The sequence below is a fragment of the Notolepis coatsorum genome (genome assembly GCF_963971535.1).
Source record: "Notolepis coatsorum genome assembly, chromosome: 16".
In the NCBI taxonomy this organism is placed as follows: domain Eukaryota; kingdom Metazoa; phylum Chordata; class Actinopteri; order Aulopiformes; family Paralepididae; genus Notolepis; species Notolepis coatsorum.
In genome coordinates this window covers 60721112-60744559 of record NC_140180.1, presented here as the reverse complement: position 1 = coordinate 60744559, position 23448 = coordinate 60721112, and the positions used below count along the sequence as shown (strand labels likewise).

Below are 23448 nucleotides of genomic sequence, written 5' to 3'. Positions count from 1 at the left end.
AGCGCCAGTTGGCAGCGGGTCCGCTTTGGGATTATCATCACATATGGCTACAGCAGTGCCATATGTCGAGGTGGATGGGGAGAACGCGGAGGCGGGGGCTTGTGTTGCAGTTTGCACAACTCCACCCTCCGTTTTTGGGTTTGGTACAGACCCTTTTTTGTCAGGGTCCGCAGCAGTGACAGCCCTGGCTGACGAGATCCAATCTTTGTTGGCGAAGCAGGCCGTCGTTGTGGTCCCATGAGAGGACGCAGTGAGCTGCGTTTCCTCCTGGTATTCTCTGGGCCCCGAGAAATCGGGGGGGGGGGGGGGGGGGGTGTCAGACCCATACTGGACCTGTCCCATGGAAGGTTCAGAATGTTGACCGTCTACCACCTGTTAGACGCTGTCAGGTGGGGAACTGGTTCACCTCCATAGACCTGTAGGATGCGTATTCGCATCCCGATCTTCCATCCTAGGGCATACCTACGCTTCCTTTGCAGGGCTTAGCATATGGGTACCCTGCATCTTCACCAAGTGCGTGGAGACCGCACTGGGGCCTCTGCGTCATCGGGGGTTACAAATTTTATTCTACCCTGGACTAGGGCTGGGCGATATGACGATATTATATAAATATCGGGTACACTTTTTAAACGTATCGTGGATATCGTGATGTTTTGCCCAAGAGGATTGTGTCGCGTCAATCTGGTCCACACATTCAAACTTTTGAACAACGCCGCCCCACACACACACACTACTGGATCAAAGTTACTACTTATGATTAACAAAAGCATTCGTTTTGTGGCATTAACGTTATATAGTTACACGTTCAATAACATCAGCGTATGACATAGCAACGTCCGAGGATGACATAGATAGATAGCAAGCATTACTCGTTCATATCTCAGCCTGTGAGGTTCTGCGGTCTGTTAATAAAGTTTTCAATCAGACAGATGTATGGAAAGGCTTTTATTATAACATTCGTTGCAGTAAAATCATTATGCCTCGTTTAGTACTCCTGCGGAGCGCTGGTAGCCTACTCCGTGGGCCGCGGGGAGCTAACGTTATTAGCCACGGTAGGTTTGTTGTGGTTTTCGGTCCGTGTAGATCAATGGCGGATTTACCGGAAGTTAAAAACTAATAAGCGCTTGCCGATTGGTGCTAAGAACAGCAGGGCGGGTGCAAGCGGTGTGACGTAATTGGCAGACTCGACTGTCAATCAAAATTATTCTGTTTGCCGTCAGAATGAATGAAAACTTTATTAACAGATTGCAGAATGGGTACAATACAGTACAGCTGAATACAACAACAGTGGACTGGAGGATGAAGACCAGAAAAAGACTTTCGGCTTTTTTACATAAGGGTCCTCCATTTTCAAAACATTTAGAGACATACAAATAAAATGCTAAAATGCTATTTATTGATTGATTGATTGATTGATTGATTGATTGATTGATTGATTGATTGATTGATTTAAAACTTTATTAACATATTGCAGAATGGGTACAGTACAGCTCAATACATACACTTGTTAAGGGGATGCAGACCAGAGAAAGACTTTCGTCTTGTTTACATCAGGGTCCCCCATTTTCAATTCATCATATTTCATATCTAAATCATATAATATCTCATTGCTAAATATATGCAATATATAATCTAATAATCCAATAATCTAAATCTAATATATAATATAAAAATGCTAAATGCATGGGTATTTTATTTTGTCTTTAATGTTAGCTTGCAAACTCAAATACTGTCTTGGTAAGCCTCATAATGAATTGTTTGGGGAAAAAAAGAAAAACATCGTGATGTGTATCGTGTATCGCCGAAAGGTCCGAAAATATCGTGATATCATATTTAGGCCATATCGCCCAGCCCTACCCTGGACGACGTTCTGGTCCTCGGCCGGTCAGGGAAGGTCGCCAGGTCTCATACCAGGCAGGTGGTGGAATTCCTCACCAGCCTGGGTTTTGCTGTAGACTGGAAGTGGAGTGCTTCTCTTCCCAGTCAACGGGTGGAGTACTTGAGCTTATTCTAAGCTCAAGGTCTGTATGGGCATCCCACTCAGAGCGGCGGCGAGTGGGTGGTTCTCGGCGCGCTCGGGAGGTCCCGTCCTAGGACAGTTACGGCGCTGTCCGTGATGCGCCTGCTCGGTATGATGGCATCTGCTCACTCTGTGGTCCCTCTTGGCCTCCTCTTCATGAGGAGGATACAGAGGTGGTTTTTTTCCAGTATGGAAATGGTCCCGGTGTGAGACAAGTGGAAGCGGCTGAAGGTTCCCATGTCAGTACTGGGGGACCTCGTCCTCTGGGGAGTAGGGATGTGCATCTCCATCACGAGGCCGATGCGATGCGCATCTCGATACGGTGCCAACGATACGATACATTAACGATACATTTGAAGCACCGGGCGATGCAATGCGATACGATTCACCCCCTGTTGAGATACGATACGATTCGATACGATTTGATTCAACATAATGCGATTCGGGGCGATACGATGCGATTCAACACGATGCAAAATAATGATACAATATTATGGTATGACAGAGGATTTGGTTGTATTCCTTATATGCAGCTTATATTATTATTTAAAATAATCTACTGTAAGACAATTTATATAAAAACTCTTGGGTGCCTAAGAAGACTTTTGCATAAACTGTCTTTTCTATCCACTTTAGCTAAAAACACACACACAATGTACTACTGTGAGACAATAATAATCATACACAAAGGGATAATGGCTTATAGCAGACTTAAATGATTTTATAATATTTCAGATAATGAAATTAAATGTTTATCATCAACTATCCAATTAGTATTTATATTGTAACGTTTGGCCACGTTAAATCATTGAAGAGAGAGAGAGAGAGAGAGAGAGAGAGAGAGAGAGAGAGAGAGAGAGAGAGAGAGAGAGAGAGAGAGAGAGAGAGAGAGAGAGAGACCGTCTGAGTCGCGTAGTTGATGATGTCACACACTAGGCTAGGATCGGATGTCAACAGAACACACACGGAGCCAGCCTGTGGATAGCCTGCTGCATGAAGCGATATAAAGAAACCAATAGCCAATAAATGTGAAGTTATCTTTGAACCTGTTGTCAAGCGTCTTCAATATACCCCCCCCTCCTCACTAATGGAACTGGTGTTGCGTTAGTTAGTTAGTTAGACACTTTAGTTTAGCGTTAGCTGAACGGCTAACTGGCGTTAGCCAGAGGAAGCCCAATTCTATTCATGTCCTCGACTTCCACTGTTTGTTGTTGTTAACTGTAACGCGGCTCTCGCCTTCTGTATTAGTAGTATAGTATCAGCTGTGTGCAGTCACATCAGCCGGTGCACGCGCATCGTGAACGTGTATGCCGGCGCACCGATGCAAATCGATGAATCGTCACATCACTACTGGGGAGGGCCTGGTGCCCTCACCAGCGGGGTCCCCGTGGGCAGCAGGCTGTCACACATCACGGTCTTCACCGACGCCTCCCTCATGGGATGGGGGGGGACGTGTCGGACCAACGCAGTAGGGGGCAGCTGGCAAGACCATGCTGCCTGGTCTGCGCTACATTCAATGTGTTGGAATTGAAGGCAGTCCTTCTGGTCCTCAAACGGCTCGGCCACCTTGTGGTGGGCAAGCATGTTTTGGTCAGGACGGACAACACGACGTCAGCGTCGTATATTGACAGACAGGGAGGAGTGTGCTCCCCCCGTCTGCACCAGGCGGCGGTCGGGCTCTGGCTATGGGCGTTCTCCATCTGCGCAGCCTGAGGGCTCTCCACATCCCTGGCAGGGAGAATGTGGGTGCAGATGAGATGTCGCGGGCGGTCCTCACCCTGACGAGTGGGGACTACATCCAGACATAGTCGGACAGGTCTGGGACCGGTAACGTGGCCGCCCGGGATTCTGTACGCATTCCCCCCCATAAACCTGATGGCTCAGCTGTTGGGGCGGGTACGTCGGGAGCGCGGGACTTGATCCTGGTCGTGCCGGGCCGGGGTTCAGCTGTGTGGTCCCCGGCCCTGATTCAGCTCTTGGTGGCCCCGCCGTGGCCTGTTCCGTGGTCACCGCGGGCCCTCTCTCAGGCACGCGGAACTAGGGATGCACGATATTGATTTTTTGACACCGATACCGATAACTTTATGCTCCTCAAGCCGATAACCGATACCGATAACCAATATTTATTGTATTATAATATATTTTTTTAAATGTAAATATATATATATTATTTTTTTAATAAATTTTTTTTTCTTTCTTTTTAGTATTTATAAGCTCCGACGTCATCGGTACTGCTATCGGTACTCGAGAAATTATGGAGTTTTTTTTTTAGGAATTTAAACGTTGCAAACTAATCTTGTTGGCCGTTGTCTATCTCTCCTGCCTCTGTGTCTCTGCCTGCGCGGGGAGCGGGCTGTGCTGTGCTCTCTCCTCTCTTCCCCTCCCACACACACACACACACACACACACACGGGTGCTGCACTGCCGAGTACAGACAGCTCTGCTCTCATAATGGCGGACAGAACGAAACGTTCAAAAGTCTGGGTCTATTTTACTAAAGTCGATGCTGACAACGCTCGTTGCCACAAGTGCAACAAGACATTTGCCAGTAATGTATAAGCGCTGGTACTTGTCAATGTGGCTGGCGGGGAGATAACGTTAGCTCCGAGTAGAGTAATGGCTGACAATCCGGAGGTAAATAAACGAACGAGAGCTTCTGATTGGTGGTAAGAAGAAGAGGTGGGTGCAAGCGGTGGGACGTAATTGGCAGATCGACTGTCTGTCTCCGAATGTAACGTGACTACGTCACAGCCAAGAAAGGGAGCGCTGGATTTGTGAAAAACTCCCTGTTCCTAAACCACACGCTATCAGTTTTACCACAGTACTGGCAAAACGGGAGGAGGCTATAATAAAAACAAGCGCCCTTCATCCAAATCCACCCACACCGGATTTCTTTTAACCAGAAAATGTATTATATATTATCGGAGCCATCAATAACGTTATCGGGTTTATCGGGATGACGTCATAATTGCTGATATCGGCCCGATAATTATCGGCCCGATAATTATCGTGCATCCCTACACGGAACTCTGTTCTGCCTCCTGTTCTGGGGCAGCCTCTAGGCTTGGCTGCTGAAAGTGTGAATCTGGTGGGGATGCGTCTTGACTCTTCTGTGGTTAATGCTATCCGGAACGTGCGCACTCCGTCCACTACCGCGGCTTACGCTGGGGAGTGGCGTATGGTCGAGTGTGGGGGCAGAACATTGTTCAGCCACCCTCTCGTGAAACGTTCCTGCTTGGCGCTCAGCGTCTCAAGCCTGTGGAACGTTCTCTGTCTCCGAGTGGGACCTCCAACTGGTCCTGGGCCGGTTGTCGGAGGCCCCGTTTGAGCCTCTTGAGCAGGCGCCATTGGATTGGCTGTCTTTAAGACAAGACTATTTTTGGCCATCACCTCTGCTAAGCGCGTGGGTGAGCTGTGTGCTCTCTCGGTGCGGCCTGAGTGCCTGTCTATTCGGCCGATAGCGGTGCGACTCTGAGGCCTAATCCACTCTTCGTGCCAAAGAATATCCAGAGCTCTTTTCGCTCCAGGGATATTGTGGTTCGGCGTTCGTACGCCTCCTCACGCTAGTGAGTTGGAGGCGGGCCTTCACCTGTCATGTCCTGTCCGTGCACTGGGGGTTTACCTCAGTCGGACTCGGGCTCTCAGGGCTACCGTTCAACCGTTTGTTTGTTACGGTGGCCCTCGCGCGGGTGAGGCGCTGTCCAAGCAGCACCTGTCACATTGGTTGTGCGAGGGTGTTGCCCTTTGCTACACGTTGGCTGGACAGGTCCCCCCTCGGGCTGCTGCCCTGTTAGGGGGGGCCTCGGTGGAGGACATCTGTGCTGCGGCCTTCTGGTCCTCCCCGGGTCCCTTCGTTAAGTTTTACCTTGTGGACATGACTGGGGGTTCTGTCTCCCAGGCGGTTCTGAGGTCTGGGACCTCTCCTGCGTCCCACCATTGGTGGGCTAGCAGGGGTGTGTGGGTGTGTGCCACGGGGTGCTGTGTCACACGTGGTCCCGCCTGTGCTGTGCATTTTCAGGGGTGTCTGGTTCCCCCTTTTTCGCACTTTGGTGGAGTTGACTGCCTCCCCCCCTTCGTTAGGACGGGCGGGTGGACGGGACTCCCCTCCTCCCTGGCTGGGGCTTACGGGCCCTCAGGGGGTACACTTGTTGGGCCACGCGTCTGCTCTGCCCCATATCTCATAATGGCGAGAGCGAGACGTGATTGCCAGTATAATAATATAACGAAAGGTTATCCTATAACCTAGTTATATGAATACTGGCTGAGCGTCTCGCTCTTAGCGCCCTGTATGGAAATCATAGGAAGGTGGAGTGTGACCATGTCCGGCGTCATATAGAGGGGTGCGTGGCCTGGTCACGTGCATGTGAGTGCATTTGTTTGTTTCGTGAGCACATTAAGTGCTAGGAGATAAGAGTTATCTCATAATGGCGAGAGCGAGACGCTCAGCCAGTATTCATATAACTAGGTTATAGGATAACCTTTCATTATAACCTATAGATATTAGTTTAATAATAATAATTATTATTATTATAATTCATTTTATTTATATAGCGCTTCTCAAGAACCCGAAGTCGCTGACAATAGGCAGAGAAACAAAGTAAAACAAATAATCAAAAAAGGAACATAAGACCACGGGGGAAACAGGGGAAAGCAGCATGAGATACACAGAAACATAGAGCCACAGTAACAAACATCAAACAGGTTGGAGGGGGAGGGTTATGGGTGGGGGAGGTTGAAGGCTAGGGAGAACAGGTTGGTTTTGAGGCGGGATTTGAAGGTGGAGAGTGTGGGGGAGTCTCTGATGGACTGAGGGAGGGAGTTCCAGAGTCGGGGTGCAGTGCACTGAGGCAGACATCTCTTCTGGGTTTGTGTGTGTTCAAGTTAGACTGTGGGAGTCACAGACAGGGCCTGTAGGCAGATAAGACACTGGCCAAGGCCGTAGGGAACATCTATATTGTGTCAGAGGTAACAGCGGCTGGCGTCGCTTAGTAACGAGATTGGTTGCTATGGCTAACAGCCGTTGCTAGGGAAATATACTTTATAGCTATGGGTTCTTCCGAGTTGACTCAGACTAGCAGACAAGCATTGACAGCGAGACAGCAGAGAGTGACCACGAGGACAGAGCTAGCTACAAGCTAACAGAACAGATAACAGGACATGTTTCGGCTATGGAGCTAGGCCGCAACCATCAAGAGAGGTTAGAATTATTAATTTAGTTTCTTCACCTTTCAAAGACTTTGAATTTGTTCCATCTTGCATGAGTCTTATGTTTATGAAATAAACATAACCATCAAGGAAAGAGACCACGTTTCCAATGTTGATTCTTCTGATTACGGATGTACCAACAGCCAGATGTGTGACAGCCAGTAAGATTGCCATCAACCCACAAATGACAACAAACATAACGCAGACGGACGTCACGGAACAGCAGGTGACGGGTTGATTAGAGGCTGAATAACCACGTTTTCTAACACTACACTCTAGCACTCAACACTTTGATGAACATCGTTACTCAGCTAGAGTTAGAGAGTTGTACCCTTCCTGCTGACTTGTCGTACAAAACGTGTAATTCGCTTTGGATAAAAGCATCAGCTAATTGACTAAATGTAAATGTAAGATAGGACATAAGAAGCTGATATAAGATAATAAGATGATATAAGATAGGAGAGAAAAATATTATATAAGATAGGAGAGAAAAATATTATATAAAATAGGAGATAAGAAGATGATAGAAAATAGGAGATAAGAAGATGATATAAGATAGGACATAAGAAGATGATATAAGATAGGAGACAAGAAGATGATATAAGATAAGATGATGATATAAGATATAAGATATAAGATAAGATGATGATATAAGATAGAAGATAAGATGATGATATAAGATAGGAGAGAAAAATATGATAGAAGATAGAAGATAAGAAGATGATATAAGATAGGAGATAAGAAAATGATATAAGATAGGAGAGACAAATATTATATAAGATAGGAGATAAGAAGATGATATAAGATAGGAGAGAAAAATATAAGATAGAAGATAGAAGATGATATAATGAAGATGATATAAGATATAAGATAAGAAGATGACATAAGATAGGAGATAAGAATGGCTTCAGTGGCACATGGTGACCAAAAATGATGGAACTACCATGATATTAGCATTGTTATCATGGATTATACCAGCTGCTTCCTTGTAAAGTGTGTGTGTGTGTGTGTGTGTGTGTGTGTGTGTGTGTGTGTGTGTGTGTGTGTGTGTGTGTGTGTGTGTGTGTGTGTGTGTGTGTGTGTGTGTGTGTGTGTGTGTGTGTGTGTAGGTGTGTGTGTGTAGGTGTGTGTGTGTGTGTGTGTGTGTGTGTGTGTGTGTGTGTGTGTGTGTGTGTGTGTGTAGTAGGCTATACTCACAACAAGCACAAGGCATAGGCTCCGGGCACAGACTCACTGTCCCTCAGCAGGTAGCTGCCGTCCCGCCCTGCCCGTGCCAGCAGGTCCTCTGCATGCACACGGCTAATGTCCCGGTGATACCATGTTGCCATGGCCATGATGACAGCTGTCACTCACTTGTCTTTAGTTAAGTGAGTGTATATTCATCAGGATAACTCCAGACCAGCCAAACGGTGGTGACGTACGGTGACATGCGGTGTGGTACACAAAGTCTTCAACACACACCGTTTCACACAGAGTCACCATAACACTGGTGCTCAGATGCTCCAATCAGGAGCTCTCGTTGTGTGGTCCTTCCTTAACGCTTGCAGGCCACCATCCTTTTCTTTATGAGCAAAGTCCCAGACAGAGAGAGAGACCCAGAGACGGACGGCCTCCGACACCTTGTTTACATCAGCTACTGTTTCCTGGGTCCTGTTGGGTCAAACATCCTGTGAACAACCTTCCCACAGAGGTCCGTGTGTGTCCCCTGGCTCCCAGCTATGATGGCTCGCTCTGGGCCAGACGCTCTGGGCCAGACGCTCCGGGCCAGCCGAGAATCACCCCCTGGAGAAGGACAACACGTCAATGAACGTTACTACGTTTCTGAACACAGGTGAACACAGAGACCACCGTACCACAGAGAGAGGGAGGGAAAGAGATACAGAGAGATACAGAGAGAGGGAGAGAGAGAGAGAGAAGTGTAGTTAAGCGTCTACCCGTAGGGCAGTGACATTGCATGCAGCTTCACCACAAACACAGGCACTCCTGCTATTGGTCCTAAACAAAAACCCGACATGCAAACAACAGGGAAGGAGAACTAAGAATGGCTAAATACACAAATCCTGCTGCTCCAGCGCACACACACACTCACACAAACACACACACGTACATGCGCACAGCTGAGACGTACCAGATGAAACTCGGTCAGCACAAAAGCAGGCAGGCATGCAACAGAAAACTAGACTAATTCAAATGATTTCCCAGCTCTGTTGCCTTATAAGGGAAAAGGAACACCCGACAGAGAGTTCAGCTGATGGTTGCAGTTCTCTCCACAGTCTCCCTCTTTGGTCCTTTGAGGCAGAGATTCCATTGGAAGATTGTGTGTGTGTGTGTGTGTGTGTGTGTGTGTGTGTGTGTGTGTGTGTGTGTGTGTGTGTGTGTGTGTGTGTGTGCGTGCGTGCGTGCGTGTGTTAGATGCTTAGCTAATCCAAGGGTCCCATGCCTGATGTTTGCGCTCTGCGGTGTGTGTGTGTCGGCAGCGTCCTGTCTCCCCGGCGTGGTGTCCAGCGGCTCTCTGGGGTGTCGTCACAGCAGAGGGAGGGTGCAGAGCGGAGCGACGCGGGACGGACAACTCTGTTTGAGAGCGGAGCAGACAGGAAGTTACTCGCCGCTCCAGATGTGAACAACAAAGAAGAGCAAAAAAGAGAGAGAAGGGGGGGTGCTGAGTGCTGACCGACACAGATAGGAGAATTCTTGCGAGACTTCACCACCAGTGTGTAAAGACAGACCCTCCCCTCTCTCTCTTTCTCTCTCTCTCTCTCTCTCTCTCTCTCTCTCTCTCTCTCTCTCTCTCTCTCTCTCTCTCTGAGTCCACCTCTCTATTTCTCTCTATCTCCCTCCCCTTCTTCTACTTCTACTCCTCTTTCGTTAAATTCCAGGCACAGTTTTGTTCACACAGGAGTAGCTGTTTGGCTCAGACTCAGTTTCCTTCCCTGCGTTTCCTCCCCATGCACTTTTCTTTCTTTATCTTCGGACTTTATTTTCCTCTTGTGAGCAACACCCCCCCCCTCTCTCTCTCTCTCTCTCTGCCTCTTTCTCTCTCTCTCTCTGCCTCTTTCTCTCTCTAACTCTCTCTTTCCCTTTCTCTCTGCCTCTCTTTATCTGTTTCTCTCTCCCTCTCTCTCCCCTTCTCTCTCTCTCCCTCTATCTTTCTCTCTCCATCTCTCTCTCTCTTTCGCCTCCCCCGCCCTTTCTTCTCTGTCATTCTCCCTAACTTTCTCCTTCCCTCCCTCCCTTTCAGCAGAAAAGCAGCCTCCATATGGTTATGATCACCCCTCCCATTCTGACTCTTATTTTTGTCCTCCAAAACAACATGTCTCATCTCTCCCTCCTGCTGCTGCCTTCCCCCTCTTCTTTTAGCCAGAGTGCACAGCTCTGTGTGGGTTGCTGTTTGGGTCCATGTTGTGCCTCTCACTACTCAGCAAAAATTTTCCCAACCCACCCACCCCCACCCCTCTGTGACCGCAGCCTCCATAAAACAAACAGACCTAAGTACAATCCCATTTGACTTTCTGCCCACTTGGCCCCTCAGTTTATAATGTGAAGCTATGTAATGCAACTTTGCACTCTCTCTGTACATGACTGCCTCTTGCAGTAGGTCAATGCCTGCTGCATATCTCTGAATAAGGCTTGGTATTAACCGTCTGTAGTGTGGTAGTGAAAGGGTTAACCTGCTGTATTGTCACAGTGAAAGGGTTAACCATTTGGTAGTGTGGTAATGAAAGTGTTCACTACACCGCATCAATTGGCGAAGAAAGCTCAACCGGGCCTCTACTTCCTCCGCAAACTGAGAAGAGCTGGAGCCTCAGTGCCCATCCTGTGCTCCTTCTACCGGGGCACCATTGAGAGCCTCCAGACCAGCTGCATAGCCGCGTGGTACGGCGGCTGCACAGCATCCTGCCGCAAGACCCTGCAGCACACGGTCAGAACAGCTGAGAGGATCGTTGGTGCCCCACTCCCCTCCCTCAAGGACATCTACAATACACGCCTGGCCCGCAAAGCTCTACGCATTGCCAGCAACATCACCCACCCCTCACAGCGCTTTTTCACTCTCCTGCCCGCCGGGAGGAGAATGAGGAGCCTCCGAGGAAGGACCAACAGACTGAAAGACAGCTTCATACATGAGGCTGTCAGGAAGCTGAACTCTCTCCCAGCTCTTCCCCCCCTCTTACCCTGCCACCACAGAACCTGGACTAAGAACACGCCCCCACTGACTGACACACACACATACACACACACACACAGCCCCCCCCCCCCCTCTTACCTGCCCCCACGGAATCTGGACTCCTCTCTTACTCAGCCCCCCACAGACTCTGGACTACCCCCCCACACACACACACACACACACACACACACACACACACACACACACACACACACACACACACACACACACACACACACACACACACACAGACTGCCATTATTTCGTTTTATTTTATTTTATTATTTTATTTTATCTCCCCCGGGAATTCACAGCCATAATAACAACAGCAGTATACATCCCACCGCAAGTAGATACCGCCAAAGCTCTGGCAGACCTACAGGACTATTTGAACCAGCACCCAAACAAACGCCCAGACGTGGCTATGATCGTAGCCGGCGATTTCAACAAGGCTAATTTAAAAAAAAGTTATGCCAAACGTTTACCAACACATCACATGCACTAGGGGGGTAAATACGTTGGATCACTGCTACACCCCTTTCAAACAGGGCTATAAGGCAGTATCAGCACCTCCGCTAGGTAAATCTGACCACAACGCCATCTTTCTTTTTCCCGGCTACAAACATAGAGCCTGTGAGGCTGTTGTGTTGCGAGAGGTGAAGCAGTGGTCCGAGAGCTCAGAGGCCACGCTACAAGACGCACTGGAGGACGTCGACTGGGGCATGCTCCGGTCGAGCTCCAGTGACGTCAGTGAATATGCCGATGTTGTAGTCAGCTTCATAACAACGTTAGCTGACAACATTGTCCCCACGAAGAAGGTGCAGGTTTTCCCAAACCAGAAACCGTGGGTGGACAACTCCATCTGAGTGGCCCTGAATGCTCGTACCGCTGCTTACAACTCGGGCCGAGCACTGAGAAGTATGGAAGAGTACAAGGTAGCAGCTTATATGCTACGCAAAGAGGTACAGGCTGCAAAACGGCGATATGCAAACAAGATGGAGACACAGATGGCACAGAACGACACGAGAGGCTTATGGCGGGGAGTACGAACGATAACTGATTATAAAGTCAGCCCCCCCTCAATAGTGAGTGCTGATGCCCAGGGCCGCCTCAGGGGGTGTGCGAGCAGTGCGGTCGCACAGGGCCTCGCGGGAAGGGGGGCCTCACACAAAAAAAATATTAAAAAAAAAAAAAAAAAAAAAATTTTTTTTTTTTTTTTTTTTATAAATTTTTTTTTAACTTTTTTTTGCGAGGCCCCCCTTCCCGCGAGGCCCTTTTTCATCACAGACCTAAAATCTAGTTTTGCTTATATGCTTATATATTTCACATTAGACATGTTTGTAGAATGTGTCTGACTTGTTCCTGGCTCTGCGGCTCTGCAGCAGACATACTCACTATTGGAGCTCTGGGGCTCTGCAGCAGACATACTATTGGTTTCAACGAAGGGAGGGGTTACATGTGTACAGTCGGCCGGCGTGCGTCAGCTGCGTCTGACTATTTCGCGCGTGCAGCATTGGAGGTTATGCCAGCCAAGAGGAAGAGGACGGTCGTTCGGCAGATGGACTGAAGATGAAAGTTGTTGCATGTTAGACAGTTCAGTCAGGCTAGCCATGTCGGCTTAGCTAAAGGCAGGGACAGCTAGTTAGCTTTAGCTACGTTATAATATCGAGTGCTAACGTGTGGTTCAGTCGGGATAGCCATGTCGGCTAGTAGCTTAGCTAAAGGCTAACTAGCGTTAGCTAACCTAGAGAGAGCGCGTGCAGCATTGTTATGCCAAGATGAAGAGGACGGTCGTTCGGCAGATGAACTTCATCAACTCCATGCGGTTGTCTCCATCCTCTTGGACGTTTGGTGAGTTTTTAATGCACTCTATTCTATTCCCGCCGTGGAGATATCTCTCTCTCTCTCTCTCGGGCCGGCTAGCTATCATGGCTAACGTTATGTTGGCTAACGTTATGTGGAGCCAGCGGGCCGGCTAGCTATCGTAGCTGACGTTCTGTTGGACCAGCGGGCCGGCTAGCTATCGTTGCTAACCTTATGTTGAGCTAGCGGGCCGGCTAGCTATCGTAGCTAATGTTATGTTGAGCTAGCGGGCCGGCTAACTATCGTAGCCAACGTTATGTTGAGCTAGCGGGCCGGCTAGCTGTCGTAGACGTTATGTTGAGCCAAGCGGGCCGGCTAGCTAACGTAGCTAATGTTATATTGAGCCAAACAGGCCGGCTAGCTGTCGTAGCTAATGTTATATTGAGCCAAAGCGGGCCGGCTAGCTAACGTAGCTAACGTTATATTGAGCCAAACGGGCCGGCTAGCTGTGGTAGCTAACGGTGTGTACCTGGTGTCAGTACCTGGCTACTCTTGCAGTTAGCCTATTTAGCTGATGTCGGCCATTGGCTCCTTGCTACTTTGTTTTCTCTGGGATAGACCCTCTTCTCTTTGCATTTAGGTGTTGATCTTTGTCCTTTTGGATCTATGTATATTCATGTTGCCTTTGTGAAGTTATCTTTTCCTTCTGTTTTGTTCTTCCATTAAAAGTTGAATATCCTTTAGGGGCTCATCTTAGCTGTCTTGCTTATCTCTCTCATACATGCTCTCTCTCTAACACACACACACACACACAGACATGCTCTTTCTCTCTAACACACAAACACACATGCTCTCTCTCTCTTTCTAACACACACAGACATGCTCTATATCTCTCTCTAACACACAAAATGACATGCTCTCTCTCTATATTTATCTCTCTTTCTAACACACATATACATGCTCTCTCTCTAACACACAGACAAACAGACATGCTCTCTCTCTAACACACACACACACACACAGACATGCTCTCTCTCTCTAACACACAAACACACATGCTCTCTCTCTCTCTCTCTTTCTAACACACACAGACATGCTCTATATCTCTCTCTAACACACAAAATGACATGCTCTCTCTCTATATGTATCTCTCTTTCTAACACACATATACATGCTCTCTCTCAAACACACACACAAACAGACATGCTCTCTCTCTATCTCTCTCTTTCTAACACACACAGACATGCTCTATCTATCTCTCTGTCTTCAATTCAAATGGGCTTTATTTCACATTCTTGTATTTCTCCCAGTAGGTATGGGAGTTTTGAGTTATTGTCCATGTTTTCAAAGTCTCTTTGGGTGTTTGTAATTTGTGGGAAGTATATGTCTTGGTATAGTGGGCAGGTTGTTAAGAAGTGTAGCTCGGTTTCCACTTCATCTTGTGTGCAGTGGGTCTGTCTTCGCTTGGGAGCCAGGTCTGCCTATGACGGCCTTTCTCGATGGCTAGGCTGTGCTCGCTGAGTCTGTACCTAGTCAAGGATCTTCTTAGTATTGGGTCAGTCACAGTGCTCAGGTATTCTGCCACTGTGTACTCTCTGTTTAGGGCCAAATAGCATTTCAATTTGCTCTGGTTTTGGGTTGTTTCTTTCCAATGTGTCTCTCTCTCTCTCTCTCTCTCTCTCTCTCCCTCTCTCTCTCTCTGGCCTTGCTCTGGTGGAGGGTCAGGGGCATTGCCGGGTCTGTGCAGCGATAACACTGTATATTGACTGTAGAACGGGAGCTCTCTCTCTCTCTCTTGCTATATGTTGACTGTATCATGCCCAGCCTCGGGCAGCGCTATTATTTTATTTTTTTACCTTTTAGGGGGGGGGGGGCCTCGCGTTTAAATCTCGCACAGGGCCTCGCATTTCTCCCAGGCGGCCCTGCTGATGCCTCTCTCGCGGATGAACTCAACTCCTTTTACGCCAGGTTTGGGGCGAGCAGTGGCGACGTTAGCTCACCGGCTAACGGCGCCACTGACGTGGTTACGTAATTTTCGTTTTTTCCTGTTCCACTCTCTGTGGAATGCAATGTATTTCCCCATTGACGATTTCTAAATTGGCTCGTTTTAGATAAATAAAGCATTAACGTTGGCATGGTGTACCTTTCTGTGCGTATTTATCCACAATCTATAGCTCAACATGAAAATATTCGCAATTAATCATAAAGGTAGCAAAATAACAACGTTTATGTTTTCATTCGCTGGGAAACTACACTGCTATTTTAGCGCTGCTGACTGACGTCACCACAGTATAGCCTGCCTCCTGCCTGTAGTCAGTCGCAGACCTAGGATCAGATTTCCCTTACATTCCATAAGCTTAACAATTCGTACAATGGGAAAATAACTGACCCTGAATCTGTGGCTAGTATCTGTTTCACCCAACACTAGTGCTCCGTGATCATAGCCATTTATCTCTAAAGCTAACCACTATTTGTAAAAGTCACAACCACGTTACCATATCTGTATTTATAATTTAAATCGTATAACGTTATTTCGCTGCATATTAAATCACTGTAAATACTAATGTAAATCATTGTGTCGTTGTACATATTGTGTATAGTTTATAACGTTAGTAGCTAGCTAGCTTGCTAGTCGGCATTCCCGAAACTCCTAACATGCCCCGATTTAAAATGTTTCTCTCCTCTTTGTATACCTTTGTCCTCACAAACAAAGTATTCTGCCAGGGAACTTATGGACACGACAGTAGTAGTAGTTATAAGGTGTTTGAGGTTGTAACGTTAACATTAGTTAGCTATCGTGGTAGCCCCTTTCGTGACCGAGTGCATCACAGTCACGAAAGGGGCTACTATCGTATCAACATCCCGTGGCGTGTAGCTAGCTAGCTAGCTTGCTAGCCGGCATGATGCGTGCAGTGCTTTGCCCCACAGGTCTGAGAAGAGGACCTGCATATTTTACTCGTTCCCAAAACTCCTCTACATGCCCCGATTTAAAATGGTTCACGAAAGTAGACATAATGCTACATAATAGCATTTAGCGAGGTAACGTTAACGTTAGCTAGCTACCTTGGTACTATGACCCGTGACGGGGATAAGGCGACAGCCTAACAAACCAATAGCGCTGCGTACTGAACAACAGGCTGCCTAGTGGTAATTGTAGTTCTTTTTTTACGACAAATTAAAAACCTTATAACTACCTTTGTTTCAACCAAAAATGCTTAAACAATCATGTTAGTGGTAGAAGGGAACTCATTTTGTGCAAAAATGGAAAGCTTGCCAATGTTCATGCGGCAGAATTGTTACAATAGCCGATAATCCATTTTCCCAATGATAAATCCCTATACGGGTGGATCAACCAGTGACGTCAGACTACACCTCCCTATTGACGGAACACAGCGTGAGATTAGCATTTATGGGAGTAAATAAAAAAAAGCTGCAGGCCCAGATGGGATAACAGGACGAATACTAAAGTCTTGTGCAAATCAGCTGGCCCCAGTATTTACAACCATATTCAATCTATCCCTGGCTGAGTCCGTGGTCCCTGCCTGCTTCAAAGTGTCCACTATAATTCCTGTACCAAAAAACTCCTCTCCAGCAGGCCTTAATGACTACAGACCGGTGGCACTCACCTCTGTGGTCATGAAATACTTTGAAAGGCTGGTCAAGGACCACATCTGTGCCTCTCTCCCTAGTAACATGGACCCACTGCAGTTTGCATATAGGACAGGTCCACTGACGACGCGGTCTCCCAAGTACGACACAACACCCTATCTCACCTTGACAGACAGAAGGGGGGCTATGTGAGATTGCTGTTCATTGACTATAGTTCAGCTTTCAACACCATAGTCCCCACCAGACTGGTTGACAAGCTGATCGATCTGGGTCTGAGCTCCGCCATGAGCACCTGGATCCTGGACTTTCTAAGTGACAGGCCCCAGGCGGTCAGGGTGGGGGGTCATACCTTCAGCAAAATCACCCTGAGTATCGGGTCCGCCTAGGGCTGCGTTCTGAGCCCCCTGATGTATTCACTGTACACACATGACTGTGTGGCCAGGTTCAGCTCCAACTCCATAGTGAAGTTTGCAGACGACACGTGGTGGTGGGGCTGATCTCTAACAATGACGAGAAGGCCTATCGGGAGGAGGTTGATGAACTGGCACGCTGGTGCCGGGATAACAGCCTACTCCTGAACATTGGTAAAACCAAAGAGCTGATCGTGGATTTTAGGAGAATACAGCACACACACGCTACTGTGGATAAACAGGGCTATCGTGGACAGGGTGAGCAGTTTGCAAGTACCTGGGAGTCCACATCACAGAGGACCTGACATGGTCAACACACATAGATTATGTGGTGAAAAAGGCGGAACAGGTTCCGATTTGAGATGTTCGGGTAAGCGGCCATAGAAAAGAGCTCCCAGTCAAAGAATATCGAAAAAAGGAAGTAAAACCATCTAAAACTAAATAAAAAGTGACAATTCAAGGATAAGATAAAAGGAAGGATGAACATGAGAAAAAACGAGAGAAACGGGACCCCAGAAGAAGTACAAACACCGGAGGAAAGTTATCGACACAAGGAGGTGGCGCAGGAGGTAATTCAAGCTAGCATGACGCAGGGCGACAGACCAGAGATGCCCACCTGGGTAGCGGAGCTACAAGCTAGCATACAGACTAGCATACAAGCTAGTGCGATAGCTAACCAACAAGCTAACGCAATAGCTAACCAAGCTAACACACAGAGAGTTCGGAGCGACATCGACAGACTCAGGGAAGAATTAAAGAAGGGTCAGGGCGAGCTCAGAGAAGAAATAAATAAGAGACTCGAGACAATTGATGGAAAACTACAGGAACAAGAGAAAGATATAAGGATGCTAGAAGGAAGGACAGCTGAAACGGAGGAATGGAATACAGAAATACAAGAAATTCTAAAGGCGACGCTCGAACAACAAAATATGTTGAGAGAAAAGCTAACGGACTTGGAGGGGAGGTCGAGGAGAAATAATATACGAATATGGGGACTGAGAGAAGGGATAGAAGGAGACTCGATGACCAAATATGTAGACAACCTAATTCGAGGAAAACTGGAAGTGTCAGACCTCACCAAGATAGAGATTCAAATGGCACAAAGGACCCTAGCGCCGAAGCCACAGATAAACAGACCACCGAGAGCAGTTATAGTTAATTTCTTGAAATTCAAAGTCAAAGAAAACATTCTCAGAGCAGCCTGGCAGACGAAGATGGAGGTGGAGGGGCAGAGAATAACCTTCGACCATGACTATTCAACAGAGGTGGCTATAAAGCGTCGGAGCTATGTTCAGATAAAAAAGACTCTGAAAGAGAAAGGAATCAGATTTCAATCACCAATGACCATACTGAAGGTTCATTGGAAAGAAGGCATAAAGGTGTACAACAACGTGAGGGAAGCGACGAGGGACATGGACCAGAGAGGATGGAAGGTGCCAGGAGGAGAAGAGGAGAGACCGACGCTGATGCAGAGGTTGGAGGAGGCGAGAAGATGGACCAGGGTCGGGGGACGAGGAAGAGGAGAGGAGGACGGGACGGTGAAGGAGATCTGAACCAATTCAAAGCGGATCAACTGAGAAGAAAGATGAAAAGACACGGAGATGGGGAACAGAGAGGAGACAAGAGGGGACACGGTGATCCGGGGAAGGATAAGTACAATACACATTAAACTGGTATACATGGGACACACACAATAGAAGTAAAGGTAAACATGAAAAAGACTTATACAATGAGAAGATGGTAAAGTACATACGAGATAATTATACCAAAAGTAATAAAAAAAGGACATGGAGATTCAAGAGCTATATTGAGGCGGATATGAAAGAACCACAGGATTACACGTGACACATAATACAAATAGACGGGAACTGTTACGATAGCAGGTAAGTGGGAGTTCCAATGGTCGAGGAAAGAGACAGAGAAGTGTTTGCTCTTCAAAACAAAGGTATTCTCTTTATTAAGAGAACAAGCCGTAGCGGAATACACAGACGCCTAGTGTCAACAGAGCACAGACAAGAGAGTCGGGTCAGCACTCGTTCAGGCGGTACTGCTCGTAGATAATAGTGAAGCTCTAGCAGGGAACAAGAGAACAGAGAATTCATTATAAGGCCACATTCTAACATTCCAACGTGTCAATTAGTGACAGCCAGAATGACAGCCAGTGACAGCTTCCAGATGTGACAGACAATCAGTGCGAGACAGCAAATCAGAAGTGACATACAATTAGTGCAACCCAAATGTAGAAGGGTGGATTATCCCTACTTTATGAGAGTAGATGTACACTGTCACCAGGTAGTGGGAATGCAGCAGATCTGGGTCCGGCTGAGTCCCCGACTGTAGTGCAGGAGTATTAGAGTTGAGATTTAGCCGAGGGAGTGGATGGGGCCTAGGATTTACTAACCTATGGGTGCTGCGCTGGTCCTTCTTGCCCTCCAGGGCGACTCGCAGTAATTCCCCACACACCCACACTTCCCCTAATACTTTCCGCACCCTCCCACACCCGGTGGCAGTAGTGATAGATGATATTCTTTCTCCCCAAAGCAGTACCTTTCCTTGTTGTCGAGCAGAGACCTGTCCCAATGATGCATAGGCCGTGGGTAAGAAGGGGTTAACCAATAATATACCTTACCCGAAAGGAAGGGGTTAAACAAGACAACACATTAACGGACACGCACACAGTGATCCCATTTATACGCCTCTCTTTTATATCTCTTAGGCATATATTTACACAAGGCACAATGAATAAAGCTCTTCCCACTTACACGAGACATAATGAATAAAGCTCTTCCCACTTACACAACCGTGCAGTCTACACACCTTTACCGCACAACACATTTAACCAAAAATTCAGTGAGCCCACAATCAAAACAAAAGTCCTATCTAAGCCGGCATTCCCCAAAATAACAAACTTCGGGCGCCCCTAGTCTCTGGTACCAGTGGCTCAAAGTATCTAATCTCTTCGCCCTTAAAGGGCACGCTCTCGAAAAGAAAAATGTTCGCCGATAAAGTTCCAGCGCTCGGAGCGCTAACTGTACCTGGCTTGAGTCTACCAACTAAGTGCCGGCCTGCTCTCACACCGAACGTACGTGTGGTGAGATGGCCGTCACCTGTGACAGCAAGAGGCGGGCTGGGTTGACGTTAGGCTGGTGACGGCTGGAGGTGGGTGTAGTCCGGCGATGTCTGTTGCGGCATCCGCTGCGGGGCTGGGAGAGGTGGAGCGACGCGCGAGCTAACTGTGCTACTAGGCCTATACTGAAGCTAAGCCGTGGGTATACGCGACCCCCTAGCCTTCCGCCTATACTTTAGCTAAAACGCAGCGCGTGCAGTATCCACAGTACTCTCCGGCAGTAGAACGTCTTCTTCTTTGTTCAAAACGTACCCTAAGCACTAACTGGGAAGCTAAACTATCGCATACGACATTACTAACCCGCTCCGTGACGGGGGTCGTATTCCGCGTGTCCTTAGTGTCTAGAGCTCTGGCTCTACGCGTCCGCTTGCTTCTGTGGAAAAACGATGAAGAGGAAGTCCCGCTGTAAGAGTTCCACCTTCAGCCAGCCACTTCTTCACCTGTTGTCTCCCCTGCCCAACGTCGCACCAGCTCCCCCTGGCGGCAGTCCAGTATCATGTCCCACTATTAAATGTCAACGTTAGGAGGTGGAGAATCAGACGGGTCAGTGAGTTTACACAACGTTATCCTGAACACAGCAGTGAGCACAGTAGAGTACAAGGAATTATGGTTAGACACATTGAATTATTGTTAGACATATTCAGGTGTCTACACAAACAACAAAGTGAAGTACACCAGACAGACAGTAGGATACCATCCTAGGGTAGGACAGAACCCTGAACGTTACAGGGAACATGAAAGTGACTAATGCAGAGCTTATGACCGGGAGCTCGGAGGTCGCACACAGAACGAGCTGGACATGTATAGTGCGCATTTCTTAGCCACTAGGGGGAGCCCTCACACTAGGAGAGCCACTACTCCCCACCCGCCAGCGGGGGAAAGAGGTAGACGACTGAGTCCCTCAACTACCATGGAAGTTCCAAGTGTTAATGTTGAAGTTAATGTTGATTATTTGAAATTTATTTGAAGGATAAACCCCTTGAGATATGCTATCTCGTTTTCGAGGGGGTACATATGGTTATATGTATGTAAATCAGACAGGGATAGCAGTGGCTACAACCACAAATATTATTTTATGTGACATGGGTAAAACGGGAGAACATTGGGAAAAGAAATATGACACAAGTTAAGGGTATCAAAATGATGTCGCTGAATGTGAATGGTATGAATAATCCGATTAAAAGGAGTAAGGTGATGACGAAACTTAAGAAAGAAGAGGCGCAGGTTATCTTCTTACAAGAAACACATCTAATATCACAAGAACATGAAAAGCTGAAGAGATTCGGGTATGATAATCTGTTTTATAGTTCTTTTAAACAGAACCTTAGAAGAGGAGTACTGTTGTATACTAATTAAGAACACAGTGAAGTTTGAAATGATCAGGGAAATAAGGGATAAAGAGGGGAGGTATGTAATGGTCAAGGGGAAAATGGAAGGTCAAATGGTAACACTAGTGAATGTATATGCTCCACCAGAAAGTGAGAAATATTTATTTGAAACAATCTTTGATATCATAGCGATGGAAGGGGAAGGGGTCCTAATCTGTACAGGTGATTTTAATGTAGTACTGAACTATGACATAGACATGACAAGCACAAAGAAATGGAGGACAAACATTAGCAAATATATGAATATACAAATGGCAGAATTAGGAATCATGGATATATGGAGAGAAATGCACACACTAGATCAAGTCAAGTCAAGTCAAGAGTTTTATTTGTCACGGCATACAAGTATACAATGAAATGCGGGGGGTCTTGCCCGCAACGATTGTGCATAATACAATAGTAATATAGTAATAACAATAGTAATATATAATAAGAATCCAATAGAACGACATTGTGCAATAAAACAGGTAAACAAAGTAGGGCATATCGGTATATGTACATGAGTTACTTACAGAGCATGGTAGGACATGCTAGGTCCTGTGGTAGTGCAATACACTGTTAGCTACGGATGAGGCACTGGGTCTTTATGTACACTGCTATACAATGCTATACAATCTCAAGTTATACTATACTATTCTTAAAGTGACCTTTCCTTTTGTAAAGTGACCATAAGTGTGAGCGTGTGCAGCATGAGTGTGTGTGTGCTCATGTTAAAGTGGCTGCTATTGTGAGAGCGTGTACAGTGTGTGTGTTGTGTGTGTGTTCATGTGTGCTTGTGTGTGGAGAGTTCAGTGTTCAAGGCTCTGATGGCCTGGGGGAAGAAGCTGAGCCGAAGTCTCTCTGTCCTAGTTGCTGGTGTTCGCAGGCATTTGCTTGAACAGGCTGTAGTTGGGGTGGTGAGGGTCTTTCATTATTCTGCAGGCTCTGGATTTGCACCTCTTGTTGTATAGGACCTGCAGGGGTGGTAGTGTAATACCCGTGGTACGCTCGGCTGAGCGCACCACTCTCTGTAGGGCCTTCTTGTCCTGTGCCGTGCTGTTTCCATACCAGGCAGTGATGTCAAGATGCTCTCTACAGCTCCGGAGTAGAAGGACTGGAGTATCTTCCCAGATACTCTGAACTTCCTTAACTGTCTCAGGTGGTAGAGGCGCTGCTTCGCCTTTTTTACGACTAGATAGAGAATACACACATTATTCACATCCACACACAACATATTCAAGGATAAACAATTTTCTCATGACAACAGGGGACAGATACAGGGTAGAAGACTACAGTATAGGGGTGACGGACATATCAGATCATAGCGCAATATATCTGACAGTGAATCTTAAAAGTAGGTGGAGAAATACAGTTTGGAGACTGAATGTAGGACTATTAAATAACAAAGGTTTGGTTAATGAAGTAAAAGGAGACATATGTAACGGTTGTGACAACGTCACCTCAAACTTCGATGCCCAGACTATGCGTCTTTTTGAGGATGTGAGAGTGAGTTTAACCCATAGCACCGCTACTCACCCCAGCCCTTCTTGACTGCGCTTCACGATACCATCCGTTACACTCACCCTCTCAAACTCACTCCACTCCGGGTCACGGCACCATTGTAACGGTTGTAACAACGTCACCTCAAACTTCGATGCCCAGAGTGGGAGTCGAACCCCGCTCTCCCACGTCGCAGGCAACAACCCATAGCACTGCTACTCACCCCAGCCCTTCTTGACTGTGCT

The 23448-nt window shown here is 47.2% G+C and overlaps 1 protein-coding gene across 1 annotated transcript in view; it reads right to left on the bottom strand.

Moving 5' to 3' along the window:
- The window catches only part of inppl1b (inositol polyphosphate phosphatase-like 1b), a 73065-nt gene extending 63167 nt beyond the window's left edge, over positions 1–9898 (bottom strand). Inside the window, exons 1-2 of the mRNA XM_084332165.1 lie at positions 9666–9898; positions 8423–9007 (exon numbers count right to left, since the gene is read on the bottom strand). Of these exons, the coding sequence (XP_084188291.1) occupies positions 8423–8559 (137 nt within the window). The 5' untranslated portion in view covers positions 8560–9007; positions 9666–9898. The remainder of the gene's footprint in view (positions 1–8422; positions 9008–9665) is intronic.
- Positions 9899–23448: the final 13550 nt, after the last annotated feature.